Source organism: Haematobia irritans, chromosome 4, assembly GCF_050003625.1.
Source record: "Haematobia irritans isolate KBUSLIRL chromosome 4, ASM5000362v1, whole genome shotgun sequence".
NCBI classification, from domain to species: Eukaryota; Metazoa; Arthropoda; class Insecta; order Diptera; family Muscidae; genus Haematobia; species Haematobia irritans.
Genome location: NC_134400.1, coordinates 18,018,298 through 18,041,202, shown reverse-complemented (window position 1 = coordinate 18,041,202; position 22,905 = coordinate 18,018,298). Strand labels below are relative to the sequence as shown.

At 23.3% G+C, this 22,905-nt stretch overlaps 1 protein-coding gene across 4 annotated transcripts in view; it reads right to left on the bottom strand.

The window, feature by feature from the left end:
- Nucleotides 1–22,905, bottom strand: part of Csp (Cysteine string protein) — a 33,050-nt gene that overhangs the window by 9,705 nt on the left and 440 nt on the right. For 2 of the 4 annotated variants that reach the window (XR_012721408.1, XM_075304398.1), the window contains exons 2-5: nt 14,328–14,466; nt 14,091–14,243; nt 13,748–13,879; nt 3,030–3,092 (exon numbers count right to left, since the gene is read on the bottom strand). Coding sequence is in view for 2 of the 4 variants with exons in the window: in XM_075304398.1 (XP_075160513.1) it covers nt 3,030–3,092; nt 13,748–13,879; nt 14,091–14,243; nt 14,328–14,466 (487 nt within the window). In the remaining 2 variants the exon portion in view is untranslated. The remainder of the gene's footprint in view (nt 1–3,029; nt 3,093–13,747; nt 13,880–14,090; nt 14,244–14,327; nt 14,467–22,905) is intronic. The other 2 variants (XR_012721409.1, XM_075304399.1) reach the window with 1 other exon arrangement.

Below are 22,905 nucleotides of genomic sequence, written 5' to 3'. Positions count from 1 at the left end.
AAAATTTACTATAGAAATAAAATTTTGAAAAAATTTTCTATAAAAATAAACTTTTGGAAAAAATTTTCTATAGAAATAAACTTTTTTAAACATTTTCTATAGATATAAAATTTTCCAAAAATTTTCTATAGATATAAAATTTTCCAAAAATTTTCTATAGAAATAAAATTGTGCAAACATTTTCTATAGAAATAAAATTTTGACAAAATTTTCTATAGAAATAAAATTTTGACAAAATTTCTATAGAAATAAAATATTGACAAAATTTTCTATAGAAATAAAATTTTGACAAAATTTTCTATAAAAATAAACTTTTGGAAAAAATTTTCTATAGAAATAAACTTTTGGAAAAAAATTTCTATAGAAATAAAATTTTGCAAAAATTTTCTATAGAAATAAAATTTTGACAAAATTTTCTATAGAAATAAAATTTGAAGAAAATTTTCTATAGAAATAAAATTTTGACAACATTTTTTATAGAAATAAAATTTCAAAAACAAAATTATGTATAGAAATAAAATTTGGCAAAATTGTTCATAGAAAAAAATTTTGTTATTGAGTTTAAGAAAATATTTTTGTGAAATATTGTTATACGTTCTTTTAAACGATAATTGTACAGTTTTTATCCAATTTTCCTATAGGACACATAATTTTTATTGTTTTGTTTCATTATTGTGGATTAGAGTTTATAAATGTTTTTTATTTTATTTATGTTGCCTTTGGTAAATAGATTCGTATGAAAAATTCCACCAACTCAATTCTTAAATCTAGAAAAAATAATTTAGAATAGATATTACGAAAGAAATAAAATAACTTGGATAAGGATATAAAGATCTGGCTGAATGTGATGATGAAGCTTTATGCTAATGAACTTAGGAAAACGTTGTGATTTGCTGAATTTAGAGCTAAAGAGCATTAGTTTGTTATTTATTTTATATATTTTATTTTATATTTTTTTTTTCAAGCTTACAGAAAAGTAAACATATGCTATTTAGTTGATATAATTTTTTTCTAGCATACACAAGAAACCCTTACATTTTTTAATAATGTAAAAAATTTTTGATCGTAATTTTAGATCATCACATTTACAAGCTGTTAGTTTTGTTTTATAGAAATAAATTTAAAAAAAAATCTTATAACGAAAAGTTTGAACTGATTTGAAGTTTCAGCTATTACTTAAGATAATAATAAATTATTACTAAAAATAGCATAAAGCGACATAGTTAATATTTGCAAAGATTTTCGATTTGTTTTTACCAAAATAACAATGATTTTACATATTTTTGAGTGATACAATTAAAACTTAAATTAACTTATTCCCAAAACTTAATTATTTTTCATTTCGACTATCAATTATTTATATAGAAACAAATTTTCTATAGAAATAAAATTTTGACAAAATTTTCTATAGAAATAACATTTTAACAAAATTTTCTATAGAAATAAAATTTTGACAAAATTTTCTATAGAAATAACATTTTAACAAAATTTTCTATAGAAATAAAATTTTGACAAAATTTTCTATAGATATAAAATTTTGTAAAAATTTTCTATAGATATAAAATTTTCCAAAAATTTTCTATAGAAATAACATTTTGACCAACATTTTCTATAGAAATAAAATTTTGACAAAATTTTCTATAGAAATAACATTGTAACAAAATCTTCTATAGAAATAAAATTTTGACAAAATTTTCTATAGAAATAAAATTTTGACAAAATTTTCTATAGATAAAAAATTTTGTAAAAATTTTCTATAGATATAAAATTTTCCAAAAATTTTCTATAGAAATAACATTTTCACAAAAATTTTTCTATGGAAATAAAATTTTGACAAAACTTTCTATAGAAATAAAATTATGCTAAAAATTTTCTATAGAAATAAAATGTTGACAAAATTGTCTATAGAAATAAAATGTTGACAAAATTTTCTATAGAAATAACATTTTGACCAAAATTTTCTATAGAAATAAAATGTTGACAAAAAAATTTCTATAGAAATAAAATTTTGACAAAATTTTCTACAGACATAGAAATTTTGAGAAATATTTGTATAGAAAATTTTATAACCAACCTTTTAAAATGAAGTTTATAAACTTTATTTTAATTATATAGATATTTGTAAAGAAATTTTTTTTCTCCTAATATTGTGTGAAAATTCGAAAAGTCACAAAGATTTAGGATACTCAATACCCAATAAAAAAAATAAAGTAAAAAATAAAGATTATAAACTTCTTTATCCTCAGAAAAATTTGTTTATAATATTTTGTGAATTTAGTGTCCCAAACTTTAGTTTGCATTATTTTTTTTATAATGAAATGTTTGTATACAAAATGGTATTTTCAATATGAAAATTTTCCTCGCACTAAATGATTTTTTATAAATTAAAAACATTATATTGTAGTTGCATATAGTTTTGATATACACTTATTTATTGACAAGGTATTGGGTATTTTATTTTTGATTATACATAATTTTGTTCTTACATACATAAGAAAATTTTAAATATTGCGATTTATTTCATTCAAATCAACATTAAAACAAGTGCAGACATTAAAAGGGCAAGACTAATATATATTTAACTTTTTTTAACTATAAAAATAATTGAATTAAGTAAAATCTATAAATTAGTATAACATTTACATATACATAGATCGTGTGTGTGTATAATATTAGCAAATATGTTTGTGTTTTATTGAAAAAGCTGTCTTAACAAATACCACCAACAATAATATGCTATTTTAAACCGTTACAACTTCATGCTAAAAACAGAAAAATATATATCCATTTTAATTAAAATTTTAAATATTAAAAAAAAAAATAAAAAAGAAAATATTATATATGATATTTATGCATGTGTAAGCAAGGACTCATACAAATGAAATGCATTGAGAGATATGTGTTTGTGTAATTGGTGAGAATAGAATGTCTTATATATATTTTATAACCTTATAACAAGAAATGTATGAGAGGGAGAGAGAGAGCGCTCGCGAGTGAGAATGTTAGATGAATGCTTATGTGATACTTACTAGTCTTTCAGGGTTTCCCATATTTGGTGGACGTTCTGTAGCGTCTCTAACTTCACCGTCACGCTGAATTTCAAAAAAAGGGTTCAACAAAAAATTATATGGCAATAATTTACAATTTCATATAATAATAAGAAGAAGAAAAATAAAAATGATAATATGAAAATAATAAAATTTTGATTAAGAAAAAAAAAACAAAATTGTGCAAAGTTGTTGTTTTCGTTTAACTTTACAATTTTCTTAACAAATAGTTTCATTGAATTTAGAAATAAAAATTAAATTTGAAAAAAAAAAACAAGAAAATCAAAATAACTTTCTATTGTTTGCAATTTGGAGTTTGAATTTTGGGAGCAAATTGAAAATTCAATTTCACAGGACGTTTATATTTTTTAAAACTAGAAATTTTTATATCCTTCATTATACACAGAAGGAAAAACACATAATGAATGAACTTTGGGGAAAACTTGAAAATAAAAGAACACATTGAGTAAGTAAAGAAACCGGAAAAGACTACACTCGAAAAAAGGTAACATTTGATTCTTCCCAAGAAAATATTAATTAAAAAAAGCAGGAAATGACTACGCTCAAAAAAGTTTACTTTTAATCTTCAATTAAAATGTTAGGTATTGAGTCCGAGCTAATGGGGGTTAGGTTAAATGGCAGTCCGACATTTCAGGCTCACTTAGACTATTCAGTATATTGTGATACCAAAGTGGTGAATTTCTATCTTATCACTGAGTGCTGCCCGATTCTACGTTAAGCTCAATGATAAGGGACCTCCTTTTTATAGCCGAGTCCGAACGGCGTTCCACTTTACAGTGAAACCACTTAGAGAAGCTTTGAAACACTCAGCATTACTGAGGTGGTGACATCCACCATCGCTGAGGCTTCGGAAGATAAGTCTGGGGATCGGTTTATATGGGGACTGTATATAATTATGGACCGATATGGACCAATTTTTATGAGGTTTTTAAGAACCATATACGAGCATCACCTACCAAATTTCAATCAGATCGTATGAAATTTGCCCTCCTAGAGGATCCGAAAGTCAAATCTGGGCGTCAGTTTATATGGGGGCTATACATAAAAGTGGTCCGATATGACCCATTTGCAATACCATCCGACATAGGTATCTGTGCCAAATTCCAAGCCAATAGCTTGTTTAGTTCGGAAGTTAGCGTGACGGACGGACGGACATCGCTAGATCGACTCAGAATTTCACCACGACCCACAATATACTTTAAGGAATTTGAGACCAATATTTCGATGTGTTACAAACGGAATGACAAAGTTTCAGTATAAACAGCACACACTTCATAAGAGAGAAGTGGTATCAATAGTTTAAGTGAGCCTAATATATCGGCTCACTTAAACTACCACTCAGCACTGAAAAAAAAAATATTGATCTATTATGAAGGATTATGCAACCTTCATTTTAGAATACTCAATTTACACAATATTAAGGATAATTTTCTTTAAAATAAAGAAATTTAAAAAATTTGAATTTGTCACAATTCTTATAAATAAGGGAAAATTGTCTTTTAAAAAAGCTTTAAAAAAGAATTTTAATTTTACAGAGCCTACACACAAAAAATTTTTTTCTGATTAAATCACGAAATTAATTGATCCAATTAATTTTTAATTGAAATGTCTTCAGTCATAGAAATGATAGTATCAATTAAAAAATTAATTGAAGGTCTATTAAAAAGTAAATTAATCCAATAAAAAAATTAATTGATACTATTATTTTTGTGATTGATTTTTGTTTCAATTAAAAAAATTTGTTGAATCAATTAAATTTTTAATTGAATATTTTTTAAAACTCTATTAAAATTTTAATTGGAAAAAGTTTCGTGAAATTTTTTTGTGTGTAGATTTAAAGCTGTTTCTAAACAATTTGCATCTTGGGCTCGAAATGCCAATGCAAAAATTCTTAAGGGAAGGTCAAAATCTTTGGATCCAAGTAAACTTTTTAAGTGTACTTAGACCCAATGGCTAAAAACTCTTCTTTCAGTTCGGCGATATTCTGGACATCGTGTTTGCCTAGTAGTTCACACGGACGAAAATATGTGCCCACGAATGATCACTACGGTTGCCACTTGTACCAACATGTTTGCACAATTTTATTCCTACACAGAAAAAAATTTCACGAACATTTTTCCAATTAAAATCTTAATTGAGTTTTAAAAAATGTTCAATTAAAAATTTAATTGATTCACCAAATGTTTAATTGAAACAAAAATCAATCACACATATTAATAGTATCAATTAATTTTTTAATTGACTGTCAATTAAATCTTTACTTGATACTATCATTTCTGTGATTGAAGACGTTTCAATTAAAAAATTAATTGGATCAATTAATTTCGTGATTAAATCGGAATTTTTTTTGTGTGTATAGAAAAATTTTGTCAAAATTTTATTCCCATAGAATATTTTGTCAAAATGTTATTTCTATAGAAGATTTTGTTAAAATTTTATTCCTATAGAAAATTTTATTCATATAGAAAATTTTGTCAAAATGTTATTCCTATAGAAAATTTTGTCAAAATCTTATTGCTATAGAAAATTTTGTCAAAATTTTATTTCTATAAAAAATTTTATTTCTATAGAAAATTTTGTTAAAATTTTATTCCTATAGAAAATTTTGTCAAAATTTTATTTCTATAGAAAATTTTGACAAAATTTTATTCCTATAGAAAATTTTATCAAAATTTTATTCCTATATAAAATTTTGTCAAAATTTTATTGCTATAGAAAATTTTGTCAAAATTTTATTCCTATAGAAAATTTTGTCAAAATTTTATTCCTATAGAAAATTTTGTGAAAATCTTACTTCCCAACCATATTGGACAACATTTTCACGTTTCCATACACCATAAAAATAACTGGTAATGATAGGCTAATAAATAATGCCATTATATCATTACATGTACTACGGTACACTATGTGTACTCCGTACAGACAATCAGTCTAAATGCGCATCACAGATGATATATGCATTTAAAATTTTATTTCTATAGAAAATTTAATCAAAATTTTATTTCTATAGAAAATTTTGTCTAAATTTTATTTCTATAGAAAATTTTCTCAAAATTTTATTCCTGTAGAAAATCTTCTCAAAATTTTATTCCTATAGAAAATTTTATTCAAAAATTTATTCCCATAGAAAATTTTGTTAAAATTTTATTCCTATATAAAATTTTGACAAAATTTTATTCCTATAGAAAATTTTGACAAAATTTTATTTCTATAGAAAATTTTCTCAAAATGTTATTCCTATAGAAAATTTTGTCAAAATTTTATTCCTATAGAAAATTTTGTGAAACTCTTATTTCTATAGAAAATTTGATCAAAATTTTATTTCTATAGAAAATTTTGTCTAAAATTTATTTCTATAGAAAATTTTGTCATAATTTTATTCCTATAGAAAATCTTCTCAAAATGTTATTCCTATAGAAAATTTTATTCAAAAATGTATTCCTATAGAAAATTTTGTTAAAATTTTATTCCTATATAAAATTTTGTCTAAATTTTATTTCTATAGAAAATTTTCTCAAAATTTTATTCCTATATAAAATTTTGACAAAATTTTATTCCTATAGAAAATTTTGACAAAATTTTATTTCTATAGAAAATTTTCTCAAAATGTTATTCCTATAGAAAATTTTGTCAAAATTTTATTCCTATAGAACATTTTGTCAAAATTTTATTCCTATAGAAAATTTTGCAAAAATTTTATTCCTATAGAAAATTTTCTCAAAATTTTATTTCTATAGAAAATTTTGTCAAAATCTTATTTCTATAGAAAATTTTGTCAAAATCTTATTTCTATAGAAAATTTTGTCAAAATTTTATTTCTATAGAAAATTTTCTCAAAATTTTATTCCTATCGAAAATCTTCTCAAAATTTTATTCCTATAGAAAATTTTATTCATAAATTTATTCCTATAGAAAATTTTGTTAAAATTTTATTCCTATAGAACATTTTCTCAAAATGTTATTCCTATAGAAAATTTTTTCAAAATGTTATTCCTATAGAAAATTTTGTCACAATTTTATTCCTATAGAAAATTTTGTCAAAATTTTATTCCTATAGAAATTTTGTAAAAATTTTATTCCTATAGAAAATTTTCTCAAAATGTTATTCCTATAGAAAATTTTCTCAAAATGTTATTCCTATAGAAAATTTTGTCAAAATTTTATTCCTATAGAAAATTTTGTCAAAATTTTATTCCTATAGAAAATTCTGTCAAAATTTTATTCAATTTTATTTTATTTTGTCAAAATTTTATTTCTATAGAAAATTTTGTCAAAATTTTATTCCTATAGAAAATTTTGTCAAAATTGTATTCCTATAGAAAATTTTGTTAAAATTTTATTCCTATAGAAAATTTTGTTAAAATGTTATTCCTATAGAACGATTTGTCAAAATTTTATTCCTATAGAAAATTTTGTTAAAATTTTATTCCTATAGAAAATTTTGTTAAAAGATTTTATTCCTACAGAATATTTTGTCAAAATTTTATTTCTATAGAAAATTTTGTCAACATTTTATTTCTATAGAAAATTTTGTCAAAATTTTATTCCTATAGAGATTTGTCAAAATTTTATTTCTATAGAAAATTTTGTCAAAATTTTATTTCTATAGAAAAATTTGTCAATTTTTTTTTCTATCGAAATTTTGTTTTTCTAGAATAAAACTTAAAATTTATTGAAAAGTACTTTTTTACCCAATAATTAAAACAATGTTTGTGCTTGTAGGTGGGTTCTGAGTTCGAGTTTGGCCGTTAAAATTAAAAATAAATCTGCAAAAACAGAATAAAATTATATCTTATTGTTGCTAATTTTATTATAACTTTATGGGATCCAATGCAACAATTTAAAATTTTTATTTTCTTTGAAATGAATTATTAAAGTAACTGTGGAAAAATTGAAAATTTAGCACGATAATGCCAAATTAATACTGGCCTTTTTTCAAAAATTCGATTTTCCATTCCGGAATTGCACGAATGCAATGCTGGGATTTTATTTGTTGACCAACTCAGAGCAAATGTCATATCTAGCAAAATTGAATGGATTCCGAAAATTTTTATTACTTCTACTCATTAAAAAAATTGTTTTCGAACGAGAAAAATGCGGTAATTTTAATTGGTAACACTTCATTCATGTTAGCTATCCTCTATGCGCGCGCCTTTTGAAGACTAGGGATTGCTGCCTTATGGCTGTCAGGGCCATGGTTTGGACCTGACTTTTCTATTGACAAATTAAGGCGATTACCATATTCAGCTTTTCCAAAAATACTCTAAATTAGAAGTGCATGGTGACTATACTTGGTGACTATACTTATATCCAATCTCGCCAAAACTTGCATGGAAAAATTTGAAAGTTTTAAAATTAATTGATTGATTGAAAAAAGTTACCGTGGCAAAAAGCTGCCTTTCGGCTCAAAAACCAAATATACTACCCACCTACAGGCGATACAGGTTGAGCGGAAATGAGATATAGTATAATTGTTAGTTTTTTTTAACCTTTTGTTGTATTACTGCCTTTCTAAAAGTTTACATTTATTTTGTATGTCTTCCATTTATTTAAACAACTATGTACAACTTTATTATGTATGCGAATGAGATGCGTTTAATTATTAACACTGTGAAATCGTATCAATATTTTCCCCAAAGTAAAATTTTTGGATGAAAAAAGAAAAACGTTTTGTTTTTGAATGTATTTAGTAAGCATTTTTGCATTTGATGATTTTCGTGAAGATTATTACAATAATTTTTATTATACTGAGATACAAATGTCATGATATCAAATAAAAAAAGTGGCATTTATTAATACTATGTAAAAATGATGGAATAGCGTGCATTTGAAAAGTGTTTCGTATTAGAAAAGAAAAAAAAAGTTCATTTGAAAGAGTATACCAAAATAAATTAAAAAAAATAGAACAGATAATATTAACTAAAATTTGAAATGAAAAACATAATACATACAGAATGGGGGAAAGGGATATCTTTAAATGATTACCTTTATTAAGAGCGTTTGGGAGGCCAATATAAATAAAATGAGCCTGAGCATTGGCCTCGTCGTTTTTTATTTGACTTTTCATAAAAATATGTATGTATATAAAAATACTCTACGTAATACTTTAACAAGTAGTATAAGGACTCTTCATTATTATTATTAATATTTGCTTTTTTTATAACTTACCTGTTACAACAAAAAATTTGTCGAAACAAAATTACTGAAGAATTAAAAACATGGACATTTCCCCAAAATATAAAACAAAATAACATGCAACTTTTTTTACATACTCATATACATTTAGATAAATTTCAATATAATTTAAAATGGGGCACTAGGAGTAGGGTTCATTCGAGGAGATATATCTCTACCACATAAACTCCACAAAAATCATCAACAATATTAAGCTTTTATTTCTCTCATATATATAATTAGTACACAACATAACCGACACCCCACAAAAAGGCTGAATATTGGAAAAATACAAGGAGGAAGGGTGTGTGTTCCAAACAAAGCATAACCATTTAAAAAAAAAAACAACATAATCATTTACGGAAAAAGCCAATGAGTGTGTTTCATATTTTTATAATCTTTATGAAGAATACCATGTTGAAGCCTAACATAGAGCCGAGGAAAACAAAATATTGCCTGTTATTGGAGAATTGAAACACCTAAAATGTTGGTTTTGAAAAAGAAATAAAATTTTGACAAAAATTTTGTATAGAATTAAAATTTTGACAAAATGTTTTAAGAAATAAAATTTTCAACAGAAATAACATTTTGCAAAAATTTTTTATAGAAATAAAATTTTTGTATAGAAATAAAATTTTGCAAAAAAAATTCTATAGAAGTAAAATCTGTACAAAATTTTCTATAGAAATAAAATTTGTAAAAAAATTTCTATAGAAATAAAATTTGTTAAAATTTTCTATAGATATAAAATTTGTACAAAATTGTCTATAGATATAAACATTGGTACAAAATTTTCTATAGAAATAAAATTTTTCAAAAATTTTCTATAGAAATTAAATTTTGCAAAACTTTTCTATAGAAATAAAATTTTGACAAAATTTTCTATAGAAATAAAATTTTGACAAAATTTTCTATAGAAATAAAATTTTGACAAAATTTTCTATACAAATAAAATTTTGACAAAATTTTCTAAACAAATAAAATTTTGACAAAGTTTTCTATAGAAATAAAATTTTGACAAAATTTTCGATACAAATAAAATTTTAACAAAATTTTCTATAGAAATCAAATTGTTTAGAAAATTGTCTATAGAAATAAAATTCTGCAAAAATTATCTATAGAAATAAAATTTTGCAAAAATTTTCTATAGAAAATAAAATTGTAACAAAAATTTTCTATAGAAATAATATGTTAGCAAAATTTTCTATAGAAATAATATGTTGGCAAAATTTTGTATAGAAATAAAATTTTGACAAAATTTTCAATAGAAATAAAATTTTGACAAAAAATTTTTATAGAAGTAAAATTTTGATAAAATTTTCTATTAAAATTTTGTCAAAATTTTATTTCTATAGAAAATTTTGTCACAATTTTATTTATCCAAAGAAATAACATTTTGACAACATTTTCAACAGAAATAAAATTTTGCAAAATTTTTCTAAAGAAATAAAATTTTGACAAAATTTTCTATAGAAAAAAAATTTTGACAAAATCTTCAATTTTGACAAACAACTTTTATAGAAGTAAAATTTTGATAAAATCCTCTATAGAAATAAAATTTTGGAAAAAATTTCTATAGAAATAAAATGTTGACAAAATTTTCTATAGAAATTAAATTTTCAGACAATTATCTATAGAAATCAAATTGTTTAGAAAATTGTCTATAGAAATATAATTTTGAGAAAATTGTCTATAGAAATAAAATTTTGCAAAAATTATCTATAGAAATAAAATTTTGCAAAAATTTTCTATAGAAAATAAAATTGTAACAAAAATTTTCTATAGAAATAATATGTTGGCAAAATTTTGTATAGAAATAAAATTTTGACAAAATCTTCTATTTTGACAAACAATTTTTATAGAAGTAAAATTTTGATAAAATTTTCTATAGAAATAAAATTTTGGAAAAAAATTTCTATAGAAATAAAATGTTGACAAAATTTTCTATAGAAATAAAATTTTCAGACAATTATCTATAGAAATCAAATTGTTTAGAAAATTGTCTATAAAAATAAAATTTTGCAAAAATTTTCTATAGAAATAAAATTTTGACAAAATTTTCCATAGAAATAAAATTTTGACAAAATTTTCTATAGAAAATAAAATTGTAACAAAAATTTTCTATAGAAATAATATGTTGGCAAAATTTTGTATAGAAATAAAATTTTGACAAAATCTTCTATTTTGACAAACAATTTTTATAGAAGTAAAATTTTGATAAAATTTTCTATAGAAATAAAATTTTGGAAAAAATTTCTATAGAAATAAAATGTTGACAAAATTTTCTATAGAAATAAAATTTTCAGACAATTATCTATAGAAATCAAATTGTTTAGAAAATTGTCTATAAAAATAAAATTTTGCAAAAATTTTCTATAGAAATAAAATTTTGACAAAATTTTCCATAGAAATAAAATTTTGACAAAATTTTCTATACATTTTGACAACATTTTCAACAGAAATTAAATTTTGAATAATTTTTCTAAAGAAATAAAATTTTGACAAAATTGTCTATAGAAATAAAATTTTGACAAAATTTTCTATAGAAAAAGAAATTGACAAAATTTTCTACAGAAATAAAATTTTCAGAAAATTATCTATAGAAATAAAATTTTGACAACATTTTCTATAGAAATAAAATTTTGATAAAATTTGCTATAGAAATAAAATTTTGATAAAATTTGCTATAGAAATAAAATTTTGATAAAATTTTCTATAGAAATAAAATTTTGACAAAATTTAATACAGAAATAAAGTTTTGACAAAATTTTTTATAGAAATAAAATTTTGACAAAATTTTTTATAGAAATAAAATTTTGAAAAAATTTTTTATAGAAATAAAATTTTGACAAAATTTTCTATAGAAAAAAAATTTTGACAAAATTTTCTATAGAAAAAAAATTTTGACAAAATTTTCTATAGAAATAAAATTTTGACAAATTTTCTACAGAAATAAAATTTTCAGAAAATTATCTATAGAAATAAAATTTTGAGTCAATTTTCTATAGAAATAAAATTTTGACAAAATTTACTATAGAAATAATATTTGGACAAAATTTTCTATAGAAACAAAATTTGGACAAAATTTTCTATAAAAATAAAATTTTGCAAAAATTTTCTATAGAAATAAAATTTTGCAAAAATTTTCTATAGAAATAAAATTTTGACAAAATTTTCCATAGAAATAACATTTTGACAACATTTTCTATAGAAAAAAAAATTTGACAAAATTTTCTACAGAAATAAAATTTTCAGAAAATTATCTATAGAAATACAATTTTGACAACATTTTCTATAGAAATAAAATTTTGACAAAATTTACTATAGAAATAAAATTTTGATAAAATTTAATATAGAAATAAAATTTTGACAAAATTTAATATAGAAATAAAATTTTGACAAAATTTTTTATAGAAATAAAATTTTGACAAAATTTTTTATAGAAATAAAATTTTGACAAAATTTTTTATAGAAACAAAATTTTGACAAAATTTTCTATAGAAAAAAAAATTTGACAAAATTTTCTATAGAAATAAAATTTTGACAAATTTTCTACAGAAATAAAATTTTCAGAAAATTATCTATAGAAATAAAATTTTGAGTCAATTTTCTATAGAAATAAAATTTTGACAAAATTTACTATAGAAATAAAATTTGGACAAAATTTTCTATAGAAACAAAATTTGGACAAAATTTTCTATAAAAATAAAATTTTGCAAAAATTTTCTATAGAAATAAAATTTTGCAAAAATTTTCTATTAAAAAAAATGTTGACAAATATTTTCTATAGAAATAAAATTTTGAAAAATTTTTCTATAGAAATAAAATTTTGCAAAAATGTTCTATAGAAATAAAACTTTGAGAAATTTTTCTATAGAAATATAGTAAATATAGCATATACTATAGTAAAATTTTATTTCTATTTGAATCAATTGTCATTTGAAATGTTAACACGTCATGCCAGTTATCCTTTAGTATTGCGTCAATGAACTTTGAATTCTGTTTAAAATGAATCCTATTTCAGTAGTGTTCCATGCTTAATGGATTTTAAACTGTAAATGTGTGTCAAGTTTATAATAAAAAAATCTAGGTTACGTCTAACACATAAAACAACCCTCAAAGAGACATACACACATTTATGCACATGGAGGGTATTGCTTTCATTTTAAAGAATGTAAATTTTTTTAGATGTTTGTTTGATGTTGTGTGTCGCCTTCATGTCTGCTAGTAATTCAAAAATTAATGGCTCTGGGTCATACTTGAGTTTCAAAATGGTATTCTTCATCAGTTTTTTTTTTAATTTAAGTGTTAGTTAATAAATAAATATATATATAAGGAAAAACAAAACTAAAGTACACAAAGCTTTTTCTTGTTTCTTTGTAGAAATTATTTTTCCTTTAAAAAGAAATATTTTTTTTGGTTTTCTTGTTTTTTTTATCCTTTTTTGTTAAATGCCAATTTTGATTGATCTAATTGATTGAAATGTTTATTTCACTATAACTTACATTTAGATGTGCATATTGATCATGTGACTCATTTGCAGGTGGCTTAAATTTGCCACAACAGAAGTTGCAGCAACAACAACAGCAGCAGCAGCAACAGCAACCTGTGATAAGTGTACAACAAATAACCAAAGCCTAAAAGAAGAAAAAATCGAAGAGGTTAGTAATCTTTGCAGCTTCACGAATCTGCGCCCCAATTAAATAAGGACCCAAAGAGAATAGGGAATAAAGATCCAAGCAACAAACAAAATAAAGTCATATTCCTGGGGCTTGTTTTCATTTCCTCCTTGGGACATTATATTCATTAGAGAGCATAGTCTCCTATAGACATATCATCATCACTTACCTTAACTGCTGGTGATGTTACAACGAAATATGCATTAACATTCTCTTCACCAAATTGTTCAGCTATGTAAAGACCTAATGAACCATAATTATCATATATATTTCGTTTTGTTTGATCACTTAATATCGAGTGTGCACGATTCACTTCCTTAAACTAGAAAACCATAGAAAAAAAAATAAAAAAAGGGAAAGATAGTTACTTCATTCAATCTATGAAAATGTGGCAATTCAAACTTACTTTTTCGGCAGCATCAACATTATCTGGATTTTTATCGGGATGGTATTTTAAAGCAAGTTTTCTGTAAGTCTTTTTAATATCTTCAGCTGTTGCAGTCTTAGGAAGACCTAATATTTCATATAGGGAATCGCCCGATGTCCTGAAATAATAAAAAAATATAATTAAAAATTTGAACAATAATTAACTGACTAATTAGCGGTAGTCGAAATGCAAACAAAAGTGACTCCAAAAAAGTAGTGAACATTTTCTTTTGTGATCCAGAAGTAGTGCAAAATTGTCGTAAAAGCGATGAGATTAATTCTATAGAAATAAAATTTTGACAAGCATTTTCTAAAGAAATAAAATATTGAGAAAATATTCTATAGAAATAAAATTTTGACAAAATTTTCTATAGAAATAAAATTTTGAGAAAATTTTCTATAGAAATAAAAATTTCTATAGAATAAAAATTTTGAGAAAATTTTCTATAGAAATAAAATTTTGCAAAAATTTTCTATAGAAATAAAATTTTGCAAAAATTTTCTAATATAATTAATTAGTTATAGCAATAGTTTTGCTTATTTGATTTGCACTTATATATTCTACACTTTTTTAAAAATGCTATCATATTGTTCTTTAATTAAATAGTAAATTTATTTTAGATTTTATATAATTAATTAGTTATAGAGGCAATGCGCTATTATTGGCCTTTCTGGCTTATTGTATTGTCGTAAATAAAAAAATAAAATAAATAAAATTTTGCAAAAATTTTCTATAGAAATAAAATTTTGAGAAATTTTTCTATAGAAATAAAATTTTGAGATCATTTTCTATAGAAATAACATTTTGAAAAATTTTTCTATAGAAATAAAATTTTGACAAAATTTTCTATAGAAATAAAATTCTTAAAAAATTTTCTATAGAAATAAAATTTTGAGAAAATTGTCTATAGAAATAAAATTTTGAGAAAATTGTCTATAGAAATAAAATTTTGAGAAAATTGTCTATACAAATAAAATTTTGCAAAAATTTTCTATAGAAATAAAATTTTCTATAGAAATAAAACCTTGCAAAAATTTTCTATAGAAATAAAATTTTGCAAAAATTTTCTATAGAAACAAAATTTTGCAAAAATTTTCTATAGAATAAAATTTTGCAAAAATTTTCTATAGAATAAAAATTTTGAGAAAATTTTCTATAGAAAAAAAATTTGACAAAATTTTCTATAGAAATACATTTTTGACAAAATTTTCTATAGAAATAACATTTTGAGAAAATTTTCTAAAGAAATAAAATCTTTAGAAAATTTTCTATAGAAATAAAATTTTGAGAAAATTTTCTATAGAAATAAAATTTGAAAAAATTTGTAGAAATGACATTTTGAGAACATTTTCTAAAGAAATACAATTTTGACAAAATTTTCTATAGAAATAAAATTTTGACAAAATTTTCTATAGAAAAAAAATTTTTCTATAGGACCACAATTTTCTTAAGAAATAAAATTTCGACAAAAAGTAGTACATGAAAATACAATGTTTTTTTTATTTATTAAATTATACTTCATTTCCGTCATTGTATTTTGGCACATAGCCTGCTTTTCCCTAAACATAATTGATCGTAGGCAGACTTAACAATTAAACATTGTAATTATAAGGACTGCCCCCATATTATAGCCACAATTTTCCATAAGCATTGAAATTTAGTTTTATTTTTACCCCCTCTCTATCCATCATTTTCAACTATATTTTGTTTTTGTTCCTGATTGAAAGAAAAATCATTGGCCTTCGCCATGAAGTAATTTTTGTTTTTTAAATGTTAATTATTGTTGTTATTGGAAGTCCTTGGTAATAACAATAGATATGGAAAAAAAGAATACTAGCAATTTCGACAAAATAAATAAAACAATGCGTCATCCAGCCATCTAGAGTTTAACGACTATATGTATATTACTTTAGTATTTAACTTTTATTTATTTAAATAAAAAAAAATCGACGACGTAATATCGATCAAGTAATTCATGGCAATACAATTTGTTTTTTTTTTATTAAATTATAAACACGTGAATTCATGGCTTTGTATGCATTTTAGTGCTAGATGGGATACCCCCAAATACAAATTTCCTTGGTTATGATTTTAATGTGGTTACCCGAGTAAAAATCGAGAGATCTAATTTGATACGATTAGATATGACTAGATCCGAAAAATGGTAAGATCTAATCATATCTAATTACTATTGAATTAGATCTGATCAGATCTCAATATTGGCCTAGATCTAATGTCTTAGATATAATTATATCTATGCCTACATATAGTTGGATCTGATGTAATATCTCGTCATATATGGAATTATATATAATTATATCTTATTTTGTCTCATCGTATCTGGGTAAATCTGCTTAGATCTAAAGGGGCCAATTTTGAGATCTAATCATATCTAATTAGATCCCCCAATTTTTACACGGGTAGATACGATAAATTCCCATGCACACACACACATATTCATAGAGACATATCGATAAGAACCATATCGGCTTTCGAATATATTTATTTCTTCACGGTTGGCATGTGAAAAAGCTTAAAGTATCTTTCTCTTAAACAAACCATTAAACCTTTTGCATACCCTTTACCACTACTGTGGTGCAGGGTATAACAAGTTTGTGAATTTTGTATGTGAATTTGTATGTAACTTTCATGTAGAAGAAACAGTCTATCTTAGGGTTTGTTCGAAACCGAAACTTTTTACTGGATTGGTAAAAATTTGACATAAATCGAAGTGAGTATAGTTTCACTAGCCCAGGGGGCTAGTAAGAAATTTGACATTTGTTGAAAATTCTTGACATTTACGATATCACATGATTATTTCAAAACAAATAAAAATTACTTGTTAAAGATATGAGAGCAGAAAATTAATCTACCAAAATCTGGAGAAAATTCAACCCAAAAAAAAAACTACCAAACAAAAAAAATGTTCTTAAAATTTTATTTCTATAGAAGATTTTGTCAAAATTTTATTTCTATAGAAAATTTTGTCAAAATTTTATTTCTATAGAAAATTTTGTCAAAATTTTATTTCTATAGAAAATTTTGTCAAAATTTTATTTCTATAGAAAATTTTGTCAACATTTTATTTCTATAGAAAATTTTGTCAACATTTTATTTCTATAGAAAATTTTGTCAACATTTTATTTCTATAGAAAATTTTGTCAACATTTTATTTCTATAGAAAATTTTGTCAACATTTTATTTCTATAGAAAATTTTGTCAAAATTTTATTTCTATAGAAAATTTTGTCAAAATTTTATTTCTATAGAAAATTTTGTCAAAATTTTATTTCTATAGAAAATTTTGTCAAAATTTTATTTCTATAGAAAATTTTGTCAAAATTTTATTTCTATAGAAAATTTTGTCAAAATTTTATTTCTATAGAAAATTTTGTCAAAATTTTATCTCTATAGAAAATTTTGTCAAAATTTTATTTATATAGAAAATTTTGTCAAAATTTTATTTCTATAGAAAATTTTGTCAAAATTTTATTTCTAAAGAAAATTTTGTCAAAATTTTATTTCTATAGAAAATTTTGTCAAAATTTTATTTCTATAAAAAATTTTGTCAAAATTATATTTCTATAGAAAATTTTGTCAAAATTTTATTTCTATAGTAAATTTTGCTACAAATATTCAATTTCGGACAACATATCGGTAAAGCCCCTATATAAACCGATTCCCAAATTCAAATTTTTGAATCTCCTGCGGCCTCAATTTATATCCGATGATGTCATTTCTCTAAATACCGTACAAAAATTGGTGCTTATCAGTCCTTAATAAAATATATTGTCCCAAAATATACCGATCCCCATATGTCAGTTCTTCCTGGAGTCTTCAGTTTATAAGCGGTTTTAACGGCCTTATCATGCGATTTATTTTTTTATTTAGCTTAGGCTGTATATAAACTAACTTCCAAATAAGAAACTAATATTAAGAAGTTGACTTCGGCAGCCGTTGACACATCACAAGTAATTCGATTGTGTATGACTGTCTTTTGTAGAATAATATACACAATCTATGTTGAAGATTGGGCCATATATACTTGTTCTTGTTAAAAGTTCCCTCTCAAAACGATTGGCCCTTTTGGACGGCTTGGTCGCCTAGCAGAAGTATTTTTCAATCCAATCCAAGAGTAATCCAACATTTTTGATGAGCTCTTCGTATCTACCACCGAGGTGTTCAACGCAACAATTAATATAAAAAATTCATTTCATTCGCTTGGCAATTTCTTCCCAGTCGGCCAATGACCAAAGTTTGTTTAAATACTTTTTATTTAATCTAATCGCCGTTAAATAACAATATCATTATCTTATTTTATCGATAAATGAATACGGCAAATGGTTTCGTTGTGGTAGTCAGGTGTGAATAAATTAAGCATTTCCTATAGCGGCTCTATTAAATATATGAAATGAGTAATAGAAAAAACGTTCAGGCCTAGTTTCTCAGAGGTAAAACGATAAATATATAGGGCGTATCTCTCATTAATACAAGTTATTTGAATATAAGCAAATACTGACTATAAAAGTTCTGCTCAAATGAAAAAAAATTGTAATCACCCGATACCTTGATTAAAACGTTTTATTACGGTTATTTTTTCAAAACAACACCTTTTAACATTTTTCCCGTTTCCGAGATAAACTGATTTTTAAAATACCTGATTTTTATCACTTATCAATTATAGACCAATTTTTTTCTGTGTTCCAAGCATTTTCTTTAGGTAATACTATCTGGGTTGTTTGTAATATTCATCTTTCGCATCACAATTTGAATTGCCACTTTTTTTCGATGTGTGTCATTTGTGTAATCTTCCAACTTTTAACATTATAAGCTCGGTAGGGAGCTCTTGCAAAAATTCCTGTTGCATGTCAATAAAACGGAAGCAAATTGTAGCAAAAATGCCATTTATTTCATTGATAATTTCGATACAGGTGCATACCGGTCAAGCAACCAATTGTTGTCGGAGCCTGTTTTTACATCACCGATTATGGTATCCGGTTTTAGAGTTACACGGAAGAAATACGTCTTCTTTTCAATAACGAAATTGCTTAATTCAATTAATTTTTGATTGAAATTTCATCCAACTAAAAAATTGTTTACTACAGATGATTTTTTTTTTATAAAAAAAATAATTACTAAAAAATTAATTACTCCAACTTTTTAATTGAAATTTGTTTCGATTAAAATTGTAATTGAAAAATTTTTGGTGCGAATGGTTGCTGGTTGAGTTTCGCCTCTATTCTCCACTAGAGACACTGCCTATTTATTGTTTTTTTGCTAAGCGTTGTACCCACTGGCAACCAGTTGGTAGAATTCTACCAAAAATGGTAGATTTTTTACTGTTTGGTAGAATTCTTCATATTTTGATAGATTTTGCAAAATATACATCTCCAAATAAGATATACTTCAATTTTTATAGAAATATCATTTTGACAAAATTTATCTATAGAAATAATTCTATAGAAATAAAATTTTGACAAAATTTTCTATAGAAATAAAATTTTGAAAAAATTTTCTATAGAAATAAAATTTTGACAAAATTTTCTATAGAAATAAAATTTTGACAAAATTTTCTATAGAAATAAAATTTTGACAAAATTTTCTATAGAAATAAAATTTTAACAAAATTTTCTATAGAAATAAAATTTGGACAAAATTTTCTATAGAAACAATTTTGACAAAATTTTCTATAGAAATACAATTTTGACAAAATTTTCTATAGAAATAAAATTTTGACAAAATTTTCTATAGAAATAAAATTTTGACAAAATTTTCTATAGAAATAAAATTTTGACAAAATTTTCTATAGAAATAAAATGTTGACAAATTTTCTATAGAAATAAAATTTTGACAAAATTTTCTATAGAAATAAAATTTTGACAAAATTTTCTATAGAAATAAAATTTTGACAAAATTTTTTAGACATAAAATTTTGACAAAATTTTCTATAGAAATAAAATTTTGACAAAATTTTCTATAGAAATAAAATTTTCTATAGAAATAAAATTTTGACAAAATTTTCTATAGAAATAAAATTTTGACATAATTTTTTATAGAAATAAAATTTTGACAAAATTTTCTAAGAAATAAAATTTTGACAAAATTTTCTTTAGAAATAAAATTTTGGCAAAATTTTCTTTAGAAATAAAATGTTGACATTTTTATAAAAATAAAATGTTGACTACATTTTTATAGAAATAAAATTGTGACAAAATTTTCTATAGAAAAAAGATTGTGACAAAATTTTTTATAGAAATAAAATTTTGTTGTTGTTTTTTATTGCAGCTTAAAACCATACCTTGACTACACTACAAGTGTAGCTTAACCAACAGAGGAAAAGAATGTTTGTCAAATTTATTTGGGCAAAGCCCTATAGACTGCAAGATGGTTGGATGGACCCACGTTTCGGAATTACCACATTCCTCATCAGCATCCTCTACTTGCAGCAAAACTATCAACCAATTATCAGAATAAATTCAGGCAGTTTATTAAACCCAACAAAAACCACACTTGAACCCTCCGAAAAAAGGAGGGTCAATGTATGGTTTTAAGCTGCAATAAAAAACAACAACAATGCTTAAAGAACAAGACCAACAATAACAAAACAAAACAAATGAAATAAAATTTTGACAAAATTTTCTTTAGAAATAAAATTGTGACAAAATCTATAGAAATAAAATTTTGACAAAATTTTCTTTAGAAATAAAATGGGTACTAAATTTTTTATAGAAATAAAATTGTGACGAAATTTTCTATAGAAATAAAATTTTGACAAAATTTTCTATAGAAATAAAATTTTGACAAAATTTTCGATTGAAATAAAATGTTGACAAAATTTGTATTGAAGTAAATTTTGAAATTTTTAGAAAAATAAAATTTTGACAAAATTTTCTTTAGAAATAAAATTGTGACGAAATTTTCTTAGAAATAACATTTTGACAAAATTTTCGATTGAAATAAAATGTTGACAAAAGTTGTTAGAGATATAAAATTTTGACAAAATTTGTATTGAAGTAAATTTTGAAATTTTTTAGAAAAATAAAATTTTGACAAAATTTTCTTTAGAAATAAAATTTTGACAAAATTTTCTATAGAAATAAAATTTTGACAAAATTTTCTAGAAAAATAAAATTTTTACAAAATTTTCTATAGAAATAAAATTTTGACAAAAATTCTATAGAAATAAAATTTTGACAAAAGTTTTTAGAAATATAAAATTTTGACAAAATTTGCTATAGAAGTAAATTTTGAAATTTTCTAGAGAAAAAAAATTTTGAGATTTCCAAGAAAATTTTATTCAAATATTAAATTTTTTTTTAAATTTGGTAGAGTTTTGGTAAAATTTTCTTCAAATATTGGTGGATTGTTTTTGGGACGAGTGGCAATCGTGGTTGTATCTCCCCACATTTTAGACTTGTGTTACAGTCGAACATCCCTATAATGAATTTTGATGGGGCCAGAAATATATATATTCAATATATATAGAAACTTCATTGTACAGAGTACAGAAATTATATCAGAATATAAGAAAATGGAAAGAAAAAAAGATGTCTTTTGACATTTTCTTATTATAAAGAGAGCTTCATTGTACAGAAGTTTCCTGTAGAGAAGATTGTCTGTTTTTTTATTTAGCAAATACGTTTGTAAAATGATGTAATCAATAAATTACAAATGTAAATTATATTTTTCTGTTGTTTTCCCATCTTGTAATCGAACCGGGGACCTTCTCCATGCAAAACTAATGCACAACGGTTACGTTTTCAGTGACCAAGCTGCGCGTTTGCAAAAGCATTAATTGCAAAATTTTTCCTCTTGGTGGACACATTTTTAACGAGTATCACTATAATCCAATATACCAGTGGATTACCTTTTTTCTCACGGACAATAATTCAGAAGATTTTTTTTTTGGCAAACGATGTTAATGGCAATCTATGGGATTGTATTTCTTTTTGGTTTGTTATTTACCTACAGATGCCGCTGTCAATTTTAAGTTTTCACACAAACAATAAAATGTTTACAAACATATGGAAAAAGAGCCATCGTGTCCATTTAAAGAAAACATTAATCCCTCTAACCTATGGTATTGTAAGAACACGCGAAAAGTCCTTGTACACATAAATATCCTTGAAATGTAATAGAGCTCATTCTAAATAAAAGCGTGTAAGGTTTTTGGACGCCGCTGCCAACGCCAGTAAAAACAAACATACAAAGGACATTGAAAGAAAATTCAGGAACTTGTCACAACCATCATATGTTTGCCTTGCTAGAGTAGAATCCAGGGATACATATACATATTTACTAGATGATTCTTCCTCATTGTTTTAGCCTAAATTGTAGCTGCCCTCGTATGTCAACATATTAAACGATTAAAAACAGCTGCCAACTCAATGCAAGGACAAAGAGAAAGCTAACCATCGTATTTCCCTTTTAATTTTCGAGCATTTTATTCTGTAATGGAATTTCTTCTCTATGATGAGCCGACATAATTGCGCTGACTGGCTTTTCTTTGGTCTATGGCATTTGTACAAAAAATAAAATCAATTCTTTTGCTACTGCGC